Source organism: Falco biarmicus, chromosome 16 (genome assembly GCF_023638135.1).
Source record: "Falco biarmicus isolate bFalBia1 chromosome 16, bFalBia1.pri, whole genome shotgun sequence".
Classification (NCBI taxonomy): Eukaryota; Metazoa; Chordata; class Aves; order Falconiformes; family Falconidae; genus Falco; species Falco biarmicus.
In genome coordinates, this window is record NC_079303.1 from 125,213 (window position 1) to 148,661 (window position 23,449).

Sequence of the window (23,449 nt, forward strand, 5' to 3'; positions counted from 1 at the left end):
GTTTGCAAAGCGTCTGTTGCACTGCTCAAAGACAAAAGACGCTCACCCGAGAAAGTTTTTGGAAACCGATGTCCGATAGGCACGGGGAAAGAGCTGCAGAGGTTTACGTATCGTCTGTCGAATTCTGTTCTCTTTCGTGCCCTTCCATTTTACGATAAAAACTTTCGTGACCCCTTTTCCCGTTCAGGCACTGTTGCTAGTGTTTTTATAAGGGGGGAAAAAAAAGCGTAAGCCTGGTCTCTCGAGTGATTTTTTTTTTTTTTTTTTTTTTTTTTCTTTTTCGCTAGACTAGTGGAATCGAGAATGTTCGCTGCCAGAACTTCATCCACCGAGATGGGACGCCAGGCAACTTCCTAACGGGCCGTGGGCAGAGTTCCCCTCTTGATGCCGTGCCTATATAATAAACTGTGCAGTCCGTTAGCTAGACGGGCTGCAGTACCCAATTTTTTTCGCCAGGCGGCAGCACCGCGCCCCCCCCGGCGGAGTAAGGGCAGCGCATGCGCAGACGCGGCTTGACGCCGAAGGGGGCGTGGCTTCCGGGCACGTCGCGGGCCGATGACGCAATCCGGCTTCGGCGCATGCGCAGAAGGGGTTTCTGGCAAACTAAGGGCAGCGCATGCGCAGACGCGGCTTGACGCCGAAGGGGGCGGGGCTTCCGGCTTCGTCGCAGCCCGATGACGCAACACGCCTCGGCGCATGCGCAGAAGGGCTTTCTGGCAAACTAAGGGCAGCGCATGCGCAGACGCGGCTTGACGCCGAAGGGGCGGGGCTTCCGGCCTCGGGCGTACGGGCAGATGACGCAATCCCGCTTTGGCGCATGCGCAGAAGCCTTTCTGGCCGACCGAGGGCGGCGCATGCGCAGAAGCGGCTTTGACCCCCCCCCTAGGGGCGGGGCTTCCGGCCTCGTGCGTAGGGGCAGATGGCGCATCCGGCCCGGGAAAGGCGGGTTCACTCCCGGCCCGCGCGGCGCGCTGGAGCGGCCGTGGAGGTACGGAGCCTTCGCCGGGAGCCCGGAAGACTTTCGGGCCGGGACGTGCGGCGGCGCGCTCGGGCTGAAGGGCGGCCGGGGGCCGGCGGGCAGCGGCCCGGTCGGGGGGGGGATGTGGCGGCCCGGCGCTCGGCCGCGGCAGGGAGCGCCTGGTGCCGGCGGCGGGCGGGCTGAGGCAGGCGGGCGGCCCGGCCCGGGACCGGCGGGGCTGCCGCCGGTTCTCGTCTCCCCGGCAGGGACGGTGGTCAGCGGGCTCCTCACGGGGCTGCCCTTTTCTGGGTGGGTGGTTTTTTGTTTGTTTGGTTTTTTTTGTTTGTTTTTTTTTTTTTTTCTCTCGGAGCCGCGCCGCTACCTCGGCGAGGAGCGGCGGCGGGGCGGCCCCGGTGCTCGCTCGTGGCGGCGGCGCCCGGGAGAGGGGTCGGCCCGCGCCGCCCCGCCGCCCACCCGCCGCCGCCTGCGGGCTGCCCGGGCAGCCGCCGCAGCCCTGCGCGGGGCTTTGTCTTTCCCCCAGCCGCTGGCCTGAGCCGTGGCAGCCGGCTGGGGCTGCCGGCCCCCGCGGGCCGCAGAGAGGCTGCCTCGGGGCCTGCGGTAACGCTGTCGCGGGGGGGGGGGGGTGGGGGGTGTGTGTGTGGCTCAGGAGCCTCTTCCCGCCCCTGCGAGCGGGCCAGAGCGAGAAAAGGCAGCCGGCAGCGGAATCCCCAGCCGTCGCCCCCGACTGCTGCTTTCTCCGCAAGCCTTTTAACTGCCGGGGAGGGCTGGGAGGCAGCGGCAGCTCAGGTGTCTGGCTGATCTTGTGTCGTGACAGTCAGCTCCGGGGCCGGAGCAGCCGAGGGGAAGAGGCCTTTTGGTTTGCTTCCCCGCGAAACGGGGGCCTTTTGTTTTCCCTTTGTCCCTAGGTTCGTCCGGAAGCGTCCGTCGACAAGTCAAGGGGAGCGGAACCGAAGGTCGCTCGAGATGTTACTTCGCCACGCGTGCCTCGTGCTTGCGAGTCGGACTGCTGACTACGGAGGGATCCCTTTTGTAGCCGCCGAGGGCCCGCGAGGCTCCGTGTGCCCGCCGCTGCCGAGTGCTGCGCTGCGGCTCGGGCAACGGCCGGGGAGGAATTGTCGGTCCCTCGTGGTAACGCAGCCGGGCCTGCTAGGCGCTTAGAGCCGCGCGTCCGGCCGGGCAGTATTGTTTTCCGAGGCTGTAAAGGAGCCCGAGGTATAAACCCGCTTGACGTTTCCGTACGGCGGTGCGCTTTGTCGGAGAGCTCGGCCGTACTGACGGAGCTGGCACAGGGTTCCCGCGGGACTCCGGCTTTGCCCGTCTCGTGGAAAGGCTCCAGAGCCTGCTTGGGAAGGCGCTTGACAAGGCACGGCTTTGCCGTGATTTTTACGCCGGAATTCCGACGGTAACGCCAATGCCACGTGTTAGCCTTTCTCCAGCAGCTCCTCAAAGCAGAGTGAGCCTTAAGAATCGGATTGCCTTTTAACGAAATTCGAAACAAAGCGGCGGGGTGAAGCGGCTGGAAGCGTCCTGCAAGTCTGACGTGGGTATCGCTGCCGTGCATGTTATCTGCCTGTCTACTGATCGTTCCTGCCTCTTGTTCTGCTGTGGTAGTTCCTCTGGGTAATGCGTTGGGCTCTGAATGTAGTGCATCTTGACTTCCTCCTGATCCCCTGTGATGTTATCGGTGTTTGCCTTCCTCATGTTTCACAGGGCGTGGGAAGGCTGAAGAGGCTGGAAGCCTCGGCTGTTGTGTGCGAAGAAGCTATGAGCCTTCTAAGAGAGCATGTAGCCAGCAAGCGCATCGTGGTGCTTCGGCACCAAGCCGATATGACAGACCTCAATGTTTTTTGTGAAAAGGGATCACAAGGAAATGTGCTGATGTTGAAGGGGGAAAGGTGGTAGGGGAAGAGGTAGGAGGCAGTTTTCAACCAATTTTAGGCTTAACTCCTGTGTTCCTGAGAATGGTTCTGGGCTTTGAGGGGTTTGCTTTTGGCTTTTTGCCTTAAGCGCGTCTACCTTTCAGGGTAACGCTTTCTTGGAAGTTGGAAACTGTCCTTCTTGAACACCAAACCAAACCCCGTACCTGGGAGGGCCGTTTAGCGTGCTGCACCGTGTGTTTTATTCCCTGTCGGTCACTTGACACTAGCTGTACGTGCTCTCCCGGTTTGGCACGTTCTTACCCTGCTGGCTGAAAGATTCTGTCTTTTCACTTCCTCGGCTTGCCACAGGCCATAACAAATGTGTGTTCATAGACCGCTTTCCTTGCTCGCTGCTTTCAGATTTGAGCATCGATGCCATGGACGGAGCAGGAGAGCCTCAGCAGGACGTCGAGCACAAGCCGTTTAAACAGCGCTTGGATAAAGCTGCCAATCGTGTGACTCCAGAAGCAGAGAGACACGGTAGGATGCTATTCTGTCATTCTTGGATGGATGCTCTCATAGTCTTTCCATTACTGTATGCCTGCTATGAGATTCATGGGAACAAGGGACGGCTGAATTCACAGCGTTTTAAACACCACAAACTATTGAAAAGTTTATAGGACACAAGTCTATTACACTGGTAGATCAGACAAGCTCCTCTGTGTGTGTGTATATACATTATACTCGGTACTTTTGCGAGGCAAGTCTTTGCCTGGTCCCTCTGAAACTGGGACAAGGACTCGTTGATGCGTTTCAGGAGCAAAGCTGCTGAGTGAATAGGCTTTTCCTACTAGAAATCAAGCAGCTGCTCTGGCAAAACTTGACTTTGGTTGCATTTTTAAATCCTAGGAGGCTGAGAAACGGGACGAGCTGGTTAGAGGAAAGAGCCTCTCTCCAGGGAAGGCTCCGCTGACTTGACCCTTAAGCCTAAACTTGTGTCTTACTATGTTTGCTTTGTGTGCGTTAATGCTTACCTGATTAATAGATGTCAGTTGATTTATCAGTTACAAGTTGGAGTAAGTGGTCCTTGGCTACATAAACCTCTCCTCTGTATTTTTTGACATGTTATGGCCTACTGTTCTGCTTCAATACAAACCGGGAACGATTCTGGTAGTGTTGCAGTCTTAACGGTAATACTGCAAGACTTTGTCTTTCTAAAACGTGAGGTCCTTGTTATCTGTTCTGGGAGATGGTGTAGTTTTGTGTATTGGCATGAACTAAACTTGCTGATTTGTTGTAACTCAGATTTAACTTTTCTGTTCTTAAAGCTGAAAGGCTAAACTAAGCCAAGAGCTGAACAGTGGGTAGGTACGAGACCTTCTCCTGGTGTCACAGAAGTGAGGTGATAGCGTTCTTACTGTTGTGTCACTTAGCAGCCTTTCTGTATTCAGAGGCTGTGGCATGACAAATGTAATGTCTGGGGTCAAAGCCCGCTTTTTTGTACCCAATTCTCTGTTTCCACATATGGGCCTCCTGCCTTACTTGTGTTGCCAGTCTCCACTGGGATTACTAGGTCTGAACCGGTTGCTCTCGCTCATTATATTATTGACAGAGAGGAAGAGAAACTTGCAGGGAGCAAAGTGTCTCATCCAGGAGAGGCATTTTGAAAGCGATCAAATTGCATTGCATGCAACGAGCAATTTCTTCTGCTGTCTGGAAAAAGGATATGGCTGGTTTGATTTCCACCACACGTGTGGCAAGTTAGATTGGAAGTGTCCACCCACCTTTGTGAAACGCTATGATTATCAGTTTCTGTTAGTAGCACTTGATGTTCAGTCAGTTATTTAAATGGCAACTATAGCAGTATTGTCTGGTAAAGGAAAAATCCACACAGACGTGGTTACCGCCGGGCTTGCTTTAGTCATGACTCAGAGCTGGGCCACCACCCCAGTGGGTGACAGAGAACCAAGGGATACAGCGTAGGTTATATACGCTTACCAGATCATTAGTCAATGTCTGAAGTTTTTAGGAGTTTCTTTTGGTCCTGTCAGTTCTGTGAATCCATCACCTGACTCTGTCCCAGTTGATTCACCTGCTCGGTTCCAGTCTCTGCCTCGGTTCCAAGCTCCTCCTTGGATCGTGATCTTCTTTCTGCCTGCTTTAACTCACACGCTCCTTCAAGCGCGCTTAGTCTTTGAAAGAGCAGTTCCTATTCACATGCACCAATTTTTCCAAAACCGCCTGTGTTTCTGAAAGCACCTGTTTCCACAGATTGATCATCTGTTGCTTCTCTGTTCACCCACTGATTAACTGGACTGGGTTTTAAACCAGCCTTGGATTAGGGCTATGCTAGGGACGGGGCCTGGTTCTGCCACTTAGCTGCTTCGGCACTTTAAATTTCTTAGTTAAAAATACATTTTATTTAACATTAACCTTAAATTTAGTAAAGCATACCTAAATATTATGGAGTAGTATGTGGAGGCTTTTCCTGATCGTAGTTACATTCAAATAGTTAATAGCTTAATGATTTCTATGGTAGGTTGCATTCTGTGCTGGGATGTCATCTCATTAATTTCCACTGGATGGCGATAGAGGATTGAATTTTTTTAATTTTTATTTTTCTTTACTGTTTCGTTTCCTTTTAACATGGACAGAGTTTTCCGGCGTCATGTGTCATATCTGCATGCAAGTCGAGGACCGTGTTAACAGCACGAAACTTTGCATGTGGGGTTTTATGTACTGCAGTTTCTTTATAGTATCCAAGCTGTGTGCAGTACCTCTGGGTGCTCTCTGAGACGACTCGACAGGCAGCTACCGATTACATTCAGAAAGCTGTTACTAGTTGCTGTATCTTGAAAGACTCCGTGTGTTGTACAGGTGTTCTTCAAATGGCAGGAATCATGGCTTTGACAAAGCGTAGGAATTACTAAGCTGCATTCTTCCTGACGCTATCTCTTAGTGTAATTACAGGATCAAAACCCATACTGGTTGAATTCTTAGTTGTACTCTCACCTTGTTTGAATGTTGTAAGCTGTAGAAAGTAAGTCTCATACAGTGGTTTAAGAATGGGTACATTTTTCTAAAATTTTTTATTTGCTTGATCATAACTACCATAAAGTGACGTTAACTATTTATTTTCATGCATATTTCATACTTCCTAATTAAAATCTCTTTTTTTTTCTGTGGCTAATACAGATGTCTTAAATACTCTCACTTCTGTCTGCCTGTTATACCTCCCAATCTCAACAAAGAGGGTCCCGATAACATTTTGTCCCCTCAGCAGTGTCTGACTTATCACCTGCCCCGGCCTTAGTTATGCAAGAAGCCGCCTTTCCGAGGCTCGTAAGAGCGTAGTGCGGCGGTGCCTAGACAGTGAGCCTTAGAGGGCTTCTGTAATCCAGCAGACTTGGTCCTGTCCTTCAGGATTTGTGAGTGGAGCAGCCTGGTTTTAAGGGGCCTCTTCCAATAAGAACCCATGTTTCTGAAAATTTTAGACATGCAGTTCCTTGGCTCGCTTATTCCGAACTCCAAAGTTTACAGACCTTTCTTATTTGTTTTGGGTTTTGGGAAAACAAAGGTCTTGTTTGAGTTTTCTGGAGGCATGTCTTGCCCTTTGGCAGGTTTCAGCTGTCACCAGCTCTCATCTCCTCGGTTAAGAGTCCCTCTGCAGCCTTCTGCATTTAAGAACATTTTTGTGCCCCAGCTGTACTGTGGCTGCGCATTCAACACACAGGTGGCACAGACACTTGCAGAATTGTAAAATCATGACAAAGATAGAAATTCCTTGGAGATTTCTAGTAAGCCAGTGGTTAATGTGTGTGCATTGTCAGCATTGTTGTACTGGAGAGCTGAGTGTCAGTTTTCCACTTGGGAGATTCCCACTGTGATCTAGTTTCACAGCAATATATAACTGTGTTCCCTGCATATCTTGGGACAGGATTATGCGCTATGCGCTGCTGTCTGCTATTTAAAATGTTGTTTGTGTAACAGGTCCTGTATCGGTCGCAATTTGCTGTTTGGGTCTGCTTTAGACAAAGTTTTAACGAAGCCTTTGTGCAAGTAACATCTGATCGGCGCTCTGGCAAGGCTTACAGGTGGCTGGTTCTTTCTATGGAGGGCGTTCTTCAGATGGCAAATGCTACTCTGCTTCTTGATCTTGTTTTGCAGCTCAACAGGCCCTGTGCATTCTTTCAGGTGAGCTTCGGGTGCAGGATGTGCAGATTCTGATACAATATCATTTCCTTCATGTGTAGAACAGTTTCTGTGCGTAGAGCAGAAGTACAAGGTAGTGTTTCTAGATGTGCCTCGTCACTATGAATCCTCTTGTCTTAGAACTGGGGAAAGAAGAAGAAAAGGTGTTTGATCCAAATGCTTTGGATGCCGATCGCTGTGAAAGCTGTTACGGGGCAGAGTCAGAGGACATTCGGTAACCTTCACATCTTCTTAGTGCTTGAATCGATACAGTTAATGTGGCATACGTGTTGGACGTTTTTTTCCAAAATGTCTGTGAAGGTCCGTACAGTGAAATCCTCCTGGGCACCTGTTCAGAGAATGGTGAGAGCTGTTGTGTTTTAGTACGCCTGTGCTGCGCTCACGATTGTTAAGAGCGTGCACAGTTAGGTTGTCTGTTTTGTCTGTGTGCCTGTTTAAGGGCAGTAGCACAAAGATAGTATCTTAGCAAACAGAACCTTTTCTGGGATTACTTGGTGTCCAGAGGGGAGCTGTGTAAATTATTTCACTGTTCTGTGAGCTGTCTTGGAATAAAACCCGGTTACGGCTTTGCCTTCTCGCTTCTGCTGCAGGCTTTGCATCCTTATGGGAGCAAAGACCAGACACCCATCACTCAGACAAATGATGGGCGTCATTCGGTGTTTCTCATTCCTTCTACCTGCAAATTTGTGTAAGAATGGATTCGTGATAGTCCACAGGTTCTGGACTATCCTTTGCTATTATTGTCTCTGTAGTAACTTAGTTTGTCATGTCTGTCAAGTTGCATCCTTCCTCAGAGGTGTTTCCATCTTGAGGGATTCATGATTCCAGCCTTCAACTTTTTGTTTTGTCCGGCACAACATGGAGCAGAGACAGACAGTTGTTTTTTCTGGTGAGCGTGATAGAGACTCTGGTGAGTCCAGAGGTAGAAGAGCAATGAAGAAAGTTTGCCATTAACCTTGCCTCCGATGTTGGCAGTCTTTCCCTAAAAACGGAGGAAGGGAGGAATAGAAACAGGTAGATGCTTTGCTCACATGGGGAAGTTCCAAGCTGCTCAGAACTGTGGGAGACTTCTCACAGAAACAAACGTCATTTCTGCAGCAAATTTATTTGCCAAGAATGGACTTGGCTGTCTGAATGGACAACTAAAGCCCTCTTCAGAATTAAGTGCTGCATTAAAACAGCTTGCGTCCTCTTGCCAAAATCTCAAAAAGTACGTCAGGAAACTCAAGCGCCTTCAGGAGCATTAGACCACCTTTCAGTGTCCAGTTTCTGAAGTTTGCTGCTTTGAAATAAAATCCACCGGGGATTTGAGTCCTGAGCTGGAGTGTCTCTTTATCTCTGTAAAGATGATAAGATGATGTTTGTGCTCTTGCAGGTGCTGCAATACTTGTGACGATGTCAGAGAAGCATACAGGTGATGAGGCTGGGCCTTCGGGAACCCGGATAGCGTAGAGCAGTGCAAGAGGGAAGGATTTAGCCAGAAAATGGAAGAGCAGAAGAACGAGGGCTGCCGAGTGTACGGTTTCCTGGAGGTCAACGAGGTGAGAGATGGGTTTTGCCGTGAGCCTGTTGCATGGTGGTGATGAGCGTCAGAAGGCACAGTCAGGGCATTCTGCTTTTTTTCCAACTTTAAGTGTTCACAGGACTGTAATAACCCCTGGGCTCAGCAAGGTACTTGTGCCTGTAGAGGGGTTCACTAGGAGGGTCAGGAAAAGGGTGGGAAGGGGCTAGTTCTCTATTTCATGAGGTGGGCTGGCTGGAGAAGCTTAGCTTTTTCTACCATCTAGCTAGTGAGTCTTTTTACTGAGGTTTCTGGAGGGGGAGAGGCAGCTTCTTTGAGGTTGTCCCATCTGCCCTTCTAGTCTCAACAGAGACCACCAGCAGGTGCTGGAGATAACAGTAACCAACAACTTGTCAGCAGAGGTGCTGGAGGGAGTGAAATGTTCCCTTCTTTAGAAAACCAGTGGAAGCAAGACTATTGGAGTTGTCAAGGTTGAAGATGCTTAAAGAGATGTTTTTTGCAACTGGTGTATGAAAATGTAGTACAAGATAGGCCAGATGACTATGTAACTACCCTGTCATTTGGCAGGTTACCGAGCTCAAAACACTGGGATGTGCAGGTTACGTACCCAAGTACATTCTAGCAGTCAGGCCCAGGGTAATTTTTTTTTTTACTACTTTATTTCAAAATCTGGAGGTTTTTTTACATCTTTGTGTACTATTCCTGGAGGCAACATTTTTTATTTCGGAAAAACAAAACCAAAACCAAACACACCCCACCCTTTTGCTCATGAAGCCAGACATCGTGTTTTGAACATCATCATGGGTGCTGAACCATTACAGGACCCTGTGCCACAAAGTGTGGTGAGCAGGAAAGATTCAAAGGGGAGTGCTGTGGGTAGCAAGGGTCCGAGGGTGCGTGGGTGTCACTAGGGAAATTTCTGGGGGCCCTTGTTAGGCACTTGGACTTTTGCACATCTCCATTCTCATCGGGTCTGCAGTTAACATATGCGATAGGTTTGCACGGACATTCAAAGGTGTAATGTAGCGTGTGAGCTTGATGCATTGAAATCTTCCAGGGGAGGGTGTGTATGATTGCTAGCGAGTGTCAGGGAGGACTGACACCTAATATCCATATCCTTTTCATGTTCAAGGTTAAAATTTGAATAACCTTTGTCTTTTGGGGGATTTTGGAGTGTGGGGGTTTTTTTGGTGGTAGGTAGGTTTAGTGCTTTATTTTTGAACACGGCTTGTTTTCATGGATGCATACATAGGACCACTGTTGTTTATTGTATTAAGGGTTTTCTTACCCTGCCTGCTCACCCTCCCAGTTACTTTCTCCACTCCGTTTCTGTGATACCTTTTGATATTTCCTACAGCAGCAGTTAGTTCCCTCCCATAGACTTGATTCCTTCTTCTTATTTTTACGTCCGCTAAAATACTCTGCGTAGAACAGTTGTTGTCAACATCGGTATGTGATTATGGCTTTCCACATGACTGCCTGTGAGGAAGAGGGGAAATTCGTATCTTTTAGGACAGTATTTGCTGGTATTGTCACCCATGACAATGAGTTGCTTATTGTCTATCTTATTCAAACAAAAATTTGAAAATCCAACTGCCGGTATGACTGCTTTGTTTATATAGATTCAGGCCTTTTAATGAAAGATTACTGTCTCCTGCAGGTAGCTGAAAATTTCCACTTTGCACCGGCAGAAAGTTTCCAGCAGTCTCATGTACATGGTAAAGTATTTTCTCTTCCTGCTTATTGTGACCTTTAGCTTCCAAGTGTTTCAGACCATTTCCTTTGAACATCTTTGCATTGCTATCTGTGGTAACAGCAGCACTGCTTCAGGGGGGAGGACACTGGTGAAATTTTGTTAGAGATGTTTAGAACTATCGGGAACGAATAGAAAAGTGTTCTCTGAAGGTGCTGCCACATGGGTCTGGGAGAACATGGAGGAGAATGTGTCTGGGCAGTCTCTCGGCCTCACTTGTTCTACAAAACTTTGCTGCCCTGCTGTAAAACAACCTCAGGTACAGTGTTGGGTCCAGGACCTGAATATCAGTATCTCTGGAAGGGATGTTTTGGAGAAGAGCTCTTGAGAATTTCAAGGCAATTCAGAACTTTCAGAGTAAAATTTCAGTCATGAAGAACTTTGACTTCCTCAAGTATATATGAATACACAGTGGCTGGAATGACAGTGGTAGTTTACAGAATCGTAGAATGGTTTGTGCTGGAAGGGACCTTTAAAGGTGCCCTAGTCCAGCCCCCAGCAGGAAGCAAGGGTATCTTCAACTAGATTGATTTAAAGAATCATTCACCAATATTCGAGTGAGCGGAGGTTATCTTTATTCAGCAGCGCTGGGTGCATGGGGGATCGCTCCACCAAAGTCATGCACCCTGAGGGGATTTTTCAGTCCCCTCTTTATACAGCAACTCAGACCTATTCATTAACTTTCTGGGAAATAGTTTACATATTCATTACAATTCCGGGAACTCATTTACATATCTCACTAAGCTAGTGACCATGATTTAATTCCTTGTCTTTGCCATGTTGTATAAACAACAGGAACTTGGGACCAGATAGCCTTTTTAAAGATGACAGATCCAAGGACTTAGCAATTAGCACATCCGTCATGTTAGCAATAAGGGTCCTTGGACGTTTCCCAACTTTTAGATAAACATAAGTACATCATCCTTTAGATAAGTGGCACATCATTCACCATTCATTCCCCCCTTTTCTAGTAACTTTTGCAAATCATTTTGCAACTACAAAAAAATCATTATGCCTTATGATCATTCTTCGACAGCACCAAAAAAAACATTGAAGTAATACACACAATATTCCTAAAACTATTACAATAAGTATTATAATAAAAGCATGTTTTAACCATTCCAAATTAGGTAACCACGAAGTCAGTTTGTCTCATATAACTTTAAAACTCCATGATAAATTGTCTTTAGTAATTTCATGCAGGATCTGCACCTTGTTCCATATCTCATGGATGTCTGTTTAATCATTCCATCCATCAGATTGGGAACAAGTGTTTTGCCCCGAGTTTCCAGGACATGCTCTCCCTGTCTTGCTTCGAGCTTTCCAACGACAGTTATTATCACTTTTATATATATCACTTTTAATAAATATTGTGGTGGTTAGACTTAATATTTGTAAATCAAATCTGGGACCCAACTCGTATGTTTTATTATCAAATAGGCAATATCCTCCACCATAGTCTGGCTTTTTCCAAAAGTCTGGCCAGGTAGTCCATTTGTCATCGAGATAATTCCAGTTTTGGGAGGCCACCCCATACAGTATTATTTTGGCACAAAAGTGTGAGCCTCTATCTGACAAGATTGTTGCCGGAACCCCAAAGTGGGGGATAATTTCATTTAACGATCCCTTTGTTACCTCTCTTGTTTTATTTGTTCGACAAGGGGAAGTTTCTAGCCAACCTGAAAACATACCAGTCATAACTAATACATACCGGTACCCCCCCTTTTCTTGGGAGTTCGGAAAAATCAACTTGCCACTGTTGTCCTGGATAATTTCCTCTACTAATGTTCCCTAGTTTTATTCTGTTTGCTACATTGGGATTATTACGTTGTTTTACTACAGTATATAAGTTTCACCCTATCAATTTCTGATTTAGGCTTTTATATAACATATCAGCTCCCCAATGACTCTTATTATGTTCTGTTAGGGCTGTGGTCCATATTAAATTGGATGGTACCACTATACGGCCATCTGCCAAATAAGCCCACTTATTTAATTTTACCATTCATGTCCTGAATTAACTTTAGGTCTCCTTTAGAATAATTTGGCTCCTCATCTGTACTTAGAGTTTGGATTTTACCGTCTGGTATTAAGCATAGTTCCTCCTTTCCTACTTTCTCTGCTGCTCATCTAGCCTCATGGTCGGCCAGGCGGTTTCCAATTTCCAAATCTGTGCCTCAATGGGTCATCTTATGTTCTTCCTTCCTGGATGACCCTCTTATAACAGCGGGGGCCATTCCTCACATCAAGGTCTGGCATGGCACATGTTCCCACCACTCAACGCCTGCGGGGTTGCAGCCAACTGTGGAGCTCAAGATCCTTCTTGGTGGCAAACACAGAGGCCAACCCAGTCTTACCCTTGATTGTGGTAGGAGGCACCTGACCAACCTTATTCCTTGTACTTCGTTGTCAAAGCAGAGTTTCATCTGCGCATCCCGTAACAAGTCACTGTCATGGCAAAACACACAGATTTACATTAGTAGAACGACTACAGAGTGTATTTTATTTCAGTTTTTATGCCAATATCCCCCCCAGCCCTGCTGACCAAGGGATATTGTTTTACCTGAACTAGGCAGGCCTCCCGCTTATCATTTTTACTGTAGCAGGTAAAAATGCTTTTTCGCCTTACCTGGAATTTATTCCCAGATATACCCGGTTAGAGATTTCTTTTACTTCAGGGAGGCCCTCTTTTCCACTTTTCTGTTGAATTAAAGATAAGCTCAAGATTTCAAGTAATTGATAATTTTTAACTTTTGGTTGCATTTCTCCTTCTTTAAACGTTTAGATGTTCTAACAAATCTCATCCCAACAAAGATTTTGGTGAATTTGGCGCTCTTATCTGTTTTCTTAGTTTGTACTTTAAAGGTTTCAGGATGTTTTCCTGGTGACCAGCAGCTCCCACAACTGTAACAAATTCTTTTCACTGAAGTTCAACGCCAAATAAGTTGTTTCAATGAACAATTGCCAAAAAACAGATTCTAATTTTTTTCTGGCCTTAAGCAGAGTGATAAGTTTTCAGCTATTTGCCTAGAATTACCAGAATATTATTTTTTTTCTTCCAACTCCAATTTTGAACATGTAACAAGACAACATATAGAACAAACAAGACACAGAGCGCTATTTCAGTTGTTACATTCTAGGAATTCCCCAAATCTGAAGACAACCTAAAGGAAGCTTTTAGCTTCCCAAGTCTTAAGGCAATCAAATAGGGCTATTACCCTTTTTTTGTGCCAAAATAATACAAGTGAGTATGGTATTGGGAATAGATTGGCAATTACACACCTCTTACAGGCCTCAAGCAAGCGGAAAAGTAAACCACTTAATTAAACAACAGATAGCGAAAATAGGACAAGAGACAAATCTAACTTGGCCACAGTCTCTTCCCTTGGCATTATTAAGAATATGAACTAAACCTAAATTAAGAGTATGAACTAAAGAATACGAACAAAGGAGAATTTGAGCTCTTTTGAAATATTATATGGGAGACCATACCAGTTACAATTTGCCAGAGAAGATTTAAGGCAGTTAGGGGAGGGATATTTGTGTGAATATGTGAAGACCCTCCAGGGAGAATTAAAAGTTATAAATAAACAAGTATTGGGAACAAGGGCCAGAGGGTTGGATCAACCAGTCCGTTCCTTTAAATCTGGTGACTATGTGTATATAAAGACATTTTCAGGGAAACCTTTGGAAGAGAAGTGGGAAGGACCCTATCAGGTGCTGCTGGCAACCTTCACCGCCGTCAAGATAAGAGAGCAACCAGCCTGGATTCACTACTCTCGGATAAAGAAGGCTCCTGAGAAATCATGGGCTGTCACCCTGGCAGGACCCATGGGACTACGGTTCTTTAGATCGTAAAGAAATCTCCGGAGACACAATGGACTGTCAAAAAAGGATCAGGGACATTTGTGTAAAGTTATTCTGATCTTAATTGTAACTGTTCTAGAGATATTAGAAACTGAAGCATGGGTAAACAATACCAGTCTTCAAACATTGCAAATGATTGTTAATGCTACGAAAGCTAAGGAATGCTGGATATGTACCTCTCTTCCTAAAGGAGTCTTGATAACACCCCTGTATGGGGTGGCCTCCCAAAACTGGAATTATCTTGATGACAAATGGACTACCTGGCCAGACTTTTGGAAAGAGCCAGACTATGGTGAAGGATATTGCCTATTTGATAATAAAACATACGAGTTGGGTCCCAGATTTGATTTACAAATATTAAGCCTAACCACCACAATATTTATTAAAAGTGATATATATAAAAGTGATAATAACTGTCGTTGGAAAGCTCGAAGCAAGACAGGGAGAGCATGTCCTGGAAACCCAGGGCAAAACACTTGTTCCCAATCTGATGGATGGAATGATTACTGGATGTATACGTAGATCAGAGTAATCAAATTGAAACAGATATCCATAAGATATGTAACAGGTTTCAGATTTTACATGATGATTAAAGCATGCTTTTGTTACAATACTCATTGTACTAGTTTTAGGAATACTAATATGTGTATTTCTTCAATGTTTTGTTTGGTGCTGTCGAAGAATGATCATAGGGCATAGTGATTTTTTTATAGTTGTAAAAGAATTTACAATAGTTGTTAGAAAAGGGGGAGAATGAATAATGGGCTATATATGATTTATTTATGGAACGGTGTGCTCATGTTTATCTAAGGAGACCCTTATTGTTGACTTGAGGATGTACTAAATCCTTGAATGGGTGAAATAGGGAGTGTGCTAATTGTCCAGGCACAAGTTATGTTAATGTTGTTAACTTGAAGATGTACTAGGTCCTTGAATGGGAGTGTGCTAATTGTCCAGGTGTGAGATATGTTAATGAGTTCCCAGAAAGTTAATGAATATACATGAGTGACTTGTATAAAGAGGGGGCTGAAACGTTCCCTTGGGGTGCATGACTTTGGAGCGATCCCCCAGGCACCCAGCACTGCCGAATAAAGGTAACCTCTGCTCACTCGAATATTGGTGACTGATTCTTTAAATCAAAGATGCTCCTCTCTCCCTGCCCAAAGAGCAACTGTGAGCCTCTCCCAGAAACCATTAGTGGATGAAAATGTCACCTCCACCATGTGGACAGCCATGTTTAAGTGGCTGCCATCGTCACCACCGCTGTTGTCCGGTGGCTTTGCAGCTGCTGCAGGGACACATACAGCAGCTCATGTGCTCTGCAACCACCTCCAGCCCCCCCATCTCCCCTCTGTCTCTCCCAGCCTCCTATACCTCTGGAAGCCCTGGCTAAGCAGCCTTCCTCAGTGGAAGGGAGACACCGTTTTGAACCATCAATTTCTGAGTTGATAAACTCCAATCAAATGAAATTCAGTCCCTCTTCCACAGGTATTATGCAGCCAGAGATAGTTGTACTGACCAAATTATCTTTCAAGTCACTGAGACTTGTTTGTGTGGCAACCGGTATGTAATTTATTCATATTGGTTTACACATGTTGTCCAATTAAATTGAGGACAAGCATAAGCCAGGCAGCACTGCCTCTAGAGCTGTTGGCTGAGCCCAATGATACCCATGGGCAAAGGTTTCAGGCAATGAATATTAATTGAAGCCAGAAATTTATTTTGCCTAATTAAATACTATGAATTGGTTGGTGAAGCCACTCGATAGGGTGGGTAGTGACTATAACCCAGAATGGGGCAGAAGGTCAGCTCAGTTATTACCCCTCAAGGGCCATCTGGCAGGATCATGAGGAGGTGTGACCTCTGCAGCTAAGCCCAGTTAGCAACTATGATCCTGTTTTAAGAGAGTCATAGTTACTCCTGCCATTTACCTGGGAGTAAAAGGAGTACCTCTCCCCACCAGACAGCCCTTGCTGCTGCACTGTGGGGCACCTGCTGGAGACAGAGCTAGGAGCCTCCAGCCACAGGGCTTGCCCCTTACTGCCAGCGTGCTTAACAACCCAGAGGCAAACACATCTGAAAAACAAAACCACCCTAAAATTGTATTTCAGCATATTAAAAAAAAATAAAGAAGAAAGAGGAATTCGGTCAGAATAAGGGATACAGTAGTTGAGCTAAAGAAGGCATAGGCAGTGTCTCCTTACAGCCCCTGGGACACTGCTGTGAGGTGTCTTGCTACCAAAGCCAGGCAGGCAGAAGGGCTCCCCTCCTTTAGTGTCCCAAGATCCTGGCCCTGGTGCCTCAGACATCCTGTTGCGGCTGCTTGGTGTCCCTCGATCCCCTGTTTTTGTAGGGTGTGTTGGTGCCCCAGAACATGAGGTCATGTCAGGTGATGTCACTCTGAACCTGGTGTCACCATGCTACCACACAGTCAACGTTCTTGTCTGCCAGCCACAACTGGGGTTCACACCACCGTCTTCCCTGCTAGGCATCTGCCAAGCACTGCTGTGAGAAGGGTAGAGTGCTTGGTGGCTGGTCCCAATACCATCCCTGTGCATGGGGTCCTGAGGACCTTGGCCCCCATGTTGGGTCCTTAACAGAGTGGTGGGCGAGCTGCCAGGTGCCACAGCCAGGCTGCTCACTACAAGGTGAAGCACCACCTTCCTCACTCATCTCGGTGGAGTGGACACAGGATTTTGCTCTGCCACCTCCACCACACCCACGACTGTGAAAGGGGGTCAAGGGTACCCCAACAGTGAAGTCCATGCCTCTGTTCTTTCTGGAGTTCATGGGTCAGCTGTCCTGGCTGAGTGTCTTGCCAGGCGTGTGGAACCCTGGTCCAAAGGCTTTTCCTGACTTTGGGTGGTTGTCGCACACTCAGCTAGTATGTGAGATCCAAACTCCCTTGTAACTCCTTCATCTTTGGAACTGTGGAAGTGAGATTTGCAGGTGAGACCAGCAGGGATGTGTTAAGGTTGGGGCTGCTCTTAATAGCTTGCTAATGCTCTTAATGCAGCCCCTTGGGCACTCACCAAGCCTTGTAAAGGTTCTGTTTTAAGTACCTTTTGAGTTTCTCACCACTGTTGTTTGCCCATGTGTCATCTTCCATTTACACAGTATGGAGATCCATCGGTGAAAAGGGTTAGAGTTCTCTAGAGGTTGATCTCACAGATCTTCTCATAGGTGGTTGGAGTTGAAACACTACCTTAGCACAGTAATGGTGTGGCTCACCATCAGAGGGAACTGGTAGTAAACTTGCTGGATTCAAACGTTACATCTTTTTAAAGTAATATTAACAGCATTTAAAATCATGAATGCATAACGATGTGCTCTTTGTGGGGGACAGTGCTTATGTAGCATGTTGTTTAACAATCAATGTTTAAGAAGCAATTCGTGCAGGCCATACCATACACAGTTGTCGGGTGACTCTACGCCTTTTTTGTGGCAGTTGCTGTTTCTTGCTTTAGCCACAGGGTGGCGGTGTGGGTCTGCCTTGTGAGGCAGGACGCCGCTGGCTGCTCCTTTGTTCTCACGCACGAATAGCTCAAAGGATTTGGGAGTAATCCGGGAGCAGAAGCTAAAACTCCTTTTATAGCTTGGAAAGCCTTTTCTCTCTCTGGACCCCATACAGGGCTCCACTTCGTTTGCCTTGGTAGCTTCTATCAATGGCTTACTTAACGCCCCTAGCCCCTGTATCCACAGCCTGCAGTATCCTACTGCACCTAAAAATCCTCGCAGTTTTTCCGTTGTTACTGGTCAAGGTATTTCTACAATAGCCTGCACCCCTTCTGGATCTACTAATCTTTGCCCGTCTTTTAATATGAATCCTAAATATTTTGCTTCCTGCTAACACAGCTGAATCTTAGAAAGAGATGCATGGTCAGCTTTTTCTGCTAAAGCAGTCCACTGACAAGTAGTATCTTTCAAACAACCTTTGCATGTCTTGCTGGCCAGTAACAAATCATCTACATATTGTACAAGTTTTTCAAATTTTCTCCTTGTCAGCCAGGAATGTGATCCTTTAAATAGTTGCAGATGATAGAGGCGGCTTGGTCCACAAACACACTGGCTGCCAATTCGTTATTAAAATTGCAGAGGGAGGAATGTGAGATGGTGCAGAGACTGGGCTCTGCAGGTGCCTTGGTTAAATTACTCACAATTACTGCAGCTAAAGTTCTTCCTTGAGGTTTTTGTACTCATTTTTGACCATCCTCTTTATGATGGTCATATGCCCAGTTATCCCCTACATACCAATAATTCATTTGTTGGGGTTTTTCATCTTCCAAAATTTTCCAGAGCACAGCAAATTTCTTTAATATGAAGGATCCAGCACAGGGCTATACCCCCACTCCTAACTAGCAGCAGGATGGCAAACAGTCTTCTCAGCAAATGGGTTCTGCTGAGGCTGAGGGAATTAGGCTTTGGTCAGAGCATAGGAGGGTCATTTAGGCTCATTGCTCAGAAGACTGACCTGAAGAGCTAGGACTTGCTAACCACTATGAAGACCACAGGAAACTGAGGACATAACTGGTTTTTTTGGGATAAAGTTGTTATCCTTCCTGCTCCTTCAAAGTTACCACCCCTACTACCCAATTCAGATTTCCCAAGACTCTGCCATGTTGGAGTCATGGTCATTTGGCTGTCTCTAGTAATCCATTCATTAAGGCAACCCATCCTTTTTGGCCTACTCTCTTCAACGAGTGAGAAGGGGAGAACTGGCAGAATTAACACAACAGATGTGTTTAGAAACCTGGGTGGTGGGTGGCTTTTAGAATATACTTACCCAACTTGAGACATCTTTATTCCTTGCAGTGTTGAATTCTTTCTTCATATCCAGGTCTGGGATCACTGGAGCAACTGGAAACACAAAGTCTTTTCTTTCAGGGTTATTTGGTGTCACAAGGCCACTTAGCACAGTGGAGATTTTAGAATGGGAAAGGACTCCAGTTTTCTATCTACCATTATTGTAGTACCTGGACTTCTTATGGGATTTAGACTGGTGTAGACTTCCAATCTTATTATAATTAAAGGAATTTTTTTTTTTTTTTTTTACGCCTGTATCTATGTCTATAACTATAGATCTTTGGGAGAGTTTTTTTGATAACTTGTGATAGTGACAGATGTTTGAGTGCAAAACAGAATTTGTCAATTGCTGTTCTGCTTTTGCTGGGCATTAAGAGACATCCCCTTTAGACAGGTCTGTGCTAGGGAAGCAGAAGGAAAGATGGTGCAACACAGGAACATGGGTCAGTATTTATTAGCAGAAAATCAGTAACATTTCACATCAGAACAAAAGTTACACATTTCAGCTGTTTCTTCTTTACAGTTTCACAATCACAGATCGTACAATTAATTTCCTAGCTTCTTGTCTTGTATTTTCTTGTCTTTTAACACTGTTAAATGCAAATTTTAAAGATTTTATTTAGGAAAAAAAGTTTGTAGTGATTCTTGGGCTTTTCTAATAGAAAACTGTGCAGATTATTGTTAGTACTGATTTGAAATAATCATTCTGGGTTTGATAAGAAAATCCAGTGTGCAGGTTCTAAAGAGGTTAAAGTTTCAAGGGGCTTGTGACTGAAGAGCCAAAGCAAGCAATTTCATTTAATTAGTTTGTTTCTCCAGGAAATTGCTTGGGATGGTTTTAAGAAGCTCTCAGTACATGCAATTAAGAAGCTTGTGCTTGGCAAATTGCAAAGATGTAACTTCCCAAATAAATTCAAAAGCATCTTTAAATTGGCTCCATTGCACATTGTTAAAGTCCAACAATTAGTCCTTGGAAAACAGCGGTTTTCAGAGTAATTTACTGTCAGGGTAACAATGCAAATGACCGAGCTGCATGTGAAACAGCTTGCCATAATCTGGTGCTGGCAATAAAGGCTGCAGGACAAACTGATGTTATCTGGGAAAGAGTTCAGGAAGGGAGGCAAAGATCAGATAAGCACCTGAGCGACTTTTGGAGTCATTTGCAGCAAGCATTATGGCAATATGGAGGAATGACTGAAGATAACTGTGTGTACATCTGCTTCCTTCTTTCCAGTACCCATGCATGAAGTAGAAGAAAATGCAGGCAAGTCCTTTTTGCTAACACTGTACTGGTTTTTGGCTGGGATAGAGTTAAGTCTCTTCATAGTAGCTTGTACAGGGCTGTGTTTTGGATTTGTGCTGAAAGCAGTGTTGACAACACAGAGATGCTTCAGCTGTTGCTGAGCAGCGCTTGCACGGCATCTAGGCCTCTTCTGCTCCTCACACTGCCCTGCCAGTGAGCAGGCTGGGGGTGCACAAGCAGTTGAGAGGGGACACAGCTGGGACAGCTGACCCCAAGTGACCCAAGGGATATTCCATACCATACAATGCCATGCTCAGCAATAAAAGCTTGGGGAAGAAGGAAGGGGGTTGTTTGGAGTGATGGCATTTGCCTTCCTAGGTAACCATTATGTGTGATGCTTTCCTGGAGGCGGCTAAACATGTTCCCACTGATGGGAAGTATTTTGCTTTGCTTGTAAGCACAGCTTTTGCTTTACCTATTAAACTGTCTTTATCGCAACCCATGAATTTTTCCATTTTTACCTTCTGATTCTCTCCTTCATCCCACTGTGAGGGGAGCGAGCAAGTGCCTTAGCAGCCTAGTGAGGATAAACCACAACACCTATGGAAGTTAACTACAGCCTTTGATCCATGATATCTGGAATATCAAACTAGGGATTGCTGGATTGTCTGTGGCACACACATGCCGCAACCTTGCGGGGTTGGTGAAGTAGGTACTGGCATCCTCCAGGAATTGTCTTTGGCCTTTGGCCACTTTCTTATTGGCTCATTACTCTAAAGGCATTCTAGACTTTCCAGGCGTGCTTGGCTAGCCAGTTGGTCCTCCTCCTGGGAGCAGGAATAAAAGGCTGGCGTTGAAGGCAGTCCTGACAGACAAGACAGCTCAAGTCGCTTTGGCACGTCCTTGCTATGGACTGCATTATGAGAGAGGCAATGCTGCTCTTTGGCTTTCTTCTTTTCTTCCTTGTCCTGGCTCTGCCAGGCACCCAGGGAAAAGTCATCCGCTGATGTGACTTGGTGAAGACCCTTATGGCACTCCAGTTTTGAGGGCTCCCTGAGCAAAACTGTAGCTGACTGTGAGTATAACGAGTTCCCATTGCACCCCTTTGCCTATACCACCTTTGTCCCTCTCAGCTTCTTTGTAATCTTCCAGCAGTACTGGTCTGTCCCCCCGTTCCTTTGACTTGGTCATCTCTCTTCCTCATCCCCTTCCTTGACCTTTTCTATTGTTTACACAGCAAATACCAGTCCAAAAGTTTATTCTTCCAAGCATTTATCCACCCATTTCTCAGACTTACTATATCATCAGTTTAGTTAGTTCTCCAGCTCTTCATTCATCCTTGATCCCTTCATCTCTTTCCTCTTATTTACCCTGAGCATACCTGGCTGTTCCTCCTTTGGGTGCTCTCTTCCTCCTGCAGGGATCTGCCTGGTGAAACTTGACTGGCCAGTAACAAATCATCTACATATTGTACAAGTTTTTCAAATTTTCTCCTTGTCAGCAAGGAATGTGATCCTTGCTCAGCCCATTGTCATGAAACACTTTAGTGTTGTAACTGCTTTCCAGTGCATTACAGGTTGAGTTTCATCCATTTACTTGCATAATTCTGTCTCAAGATTGTGTTGTCCTGACTAACAGCTTACCAACGTTTAGGGGTTCTCTCTTTTTGTCTCTGTCTTTTTCCTCTCGTTCTCCTTCACTCTCTTCCTTATCTTCCCTCAGTCTTTTGTTCTTTGTTAACTCAGTGTAGAAAATACAAAAATTAATGAATGGTATATAAAACCTGCATAATTGCAGTTGCCTTAGAACTAGGACACAGTCACTGACTGAGGTGAGTGGTACAGTTGGCAGACAGAGAGAGACAACTACGCTAAAACATGACCTTGCTTTTTAAATTTATGCGAGCATCTGCTCCTGGCTGGTGTGAGAAATAGGACACCAAAATGTATGACATCTGGCCTGGCTAAATATGGCTTTTTTTATCATCCTTTGAGGCATCAGAGCAAACACAGTCTAGGAAAGATGCAGGCAGCATCTCTGTGAGGAAATAATGGGTTGGAAAGCCAATTAGGAACGGGAAATGTTTTACTATTGAAGCCACGAGTCCTTTTTCCAAATGAAGGCTGAATCCAGAAATGGTGTACAAATGGAAGGTGACAATACTGAAACCACATTTGTTTCTTCATATGCTTTGTTCTGCTACTTGGTAAGCAGTGACTGCTTTTAGGTTTAAGCAATAAACAGATGCTTTACATCTTGTCTTACGTGAATTTTATAAACTAACTATGAAAGGTGTGTTTGGTAAAATGGCTGAACCTAAAAAAAAAAAAAAAAATATGCTCAAAGTGACCTTGCCAGAAGATCCTCTTCCCAATTACAGGGCAGACAGTGGCTCTTTCCCCTCCCACGACCCAGGAGGTTCTGTTATCTCATTAAGTAACTCAAGGCAGAGCAGTTTTATGTGCTGATTTGAGTCACATGAGTCCATGAGGTTTTTGAGAAAAAAAGAAACTTGAGACAAAGCCTTACCTTGCCATTGTCTTCAGTGTAGGTACTGTTCACCAGTTTGGGAATCTGAACAAACCTTATCTAGGGTTCTGGCTTATGGGTTCAAGCCACACCATCTCACGAGCTCCCATGGTTCCTCCAGGAGCCACCTGTGCCCGTGGCATCGGGAGGCGCTGACCCGCGTCACAGAGGTGGCCGGCAGCGCGGCTCCCGCCCGGCAGCTCTCCAGGGATGTATCGGCCCGGCTGCGGAGGTGGGGTTGAACCTCAGGACCGCTGTGGCCGCCGAGGGGAGAGCCTGGGCCAGGGACAGCTGCGGTCCGGCCGCCCTGGCGGCTCCAGGCTCCTCGCCCCAGCCCGGATGCCGACACGGGAGGAGCCGCAGTGGGGATCCAGCTCCGGCTGAAGGTTCCCGTGGGACATTGCACCCTTCGCAGGGACCGAGGTGGGCTCGGAGGGGGACGGGCCTCTCGCTGCCATCTGGCTGTGTCTGTCCAGCTCAGGCAACCCTGAGGCACAGCAGGGCAAGGTCCTGCGGGGGTCGGCAGCGAAGTGGAGAGGTGCCTGGGCTGGAGAAAGGAGCTTTCGGGAGGAATGTGAACACACATCTGTGTGTGCTGGGAGGTGCGAAGTGTTCACTGCCACGGGGCGTTTCTGTCCTTCACAGCAGCAGGAGAAGCCCACCGGGGGTGGCAGGCCTCCAT

At 46.3% G+C, this 23,449-nt stretch overlaps 2 protein-coding genes across 17 annotated transcripts in view; both read left to right on the forward strand.

The window, feature by feature from the left end:
* LOC130159808 (uncharacterized) overlaps nt 1-8,502 on the forward strand; it is a 111,793-nt gene extending 103,291 nt beyond the window's left edge. The window contains exons 3-5 of the mRNA XM_056361840.1: nt 2,690-2,828; nt 3,259-3,378; nt 8,426-8,502. Of these exons, the coding sequence (XP_056217815.1) occupies nt 2,690-2,828; nt 3,259-3,378; nt 8,426-8,502 (336 nt within the window). The remainder of the gene's footprint in view (nt 1-2,689; nt 2,829-3,258; nt 3,379-8,425) is intronic.
* Nucleotides 1-23,449, forward strand: part of LOC130159617 (voltage-dependent L-type calcium channel subunit alpha-1S-like) — a 75,259-nt gene that overhangs the window by 4,237 nt on the left and 47,573 nt on the right. For 4 of the 16 annotated variants that reach the window (XM_056361404.1, XM_056361403.1, XM_056361393.1 and 1 more), the window contains exons 1-4: nt 2,058-2,889; nt 3,259-3,378; nt 7,171-7,264; nt 8,426-8,591. Coding sequence is in view for 11 of the 16 variants with exons in the window: in XM_056361393.1 (XP_056217368.1) it covers nt 8,535-8,591 (57 nt within the window). In the remaining 5 variants the exon portion in view is untranslated. The other 12 variants (XM_056361411.1, XM_056361416.1, XM_056361395.1 and 9 more) reach the window with 11 other exon arrangements.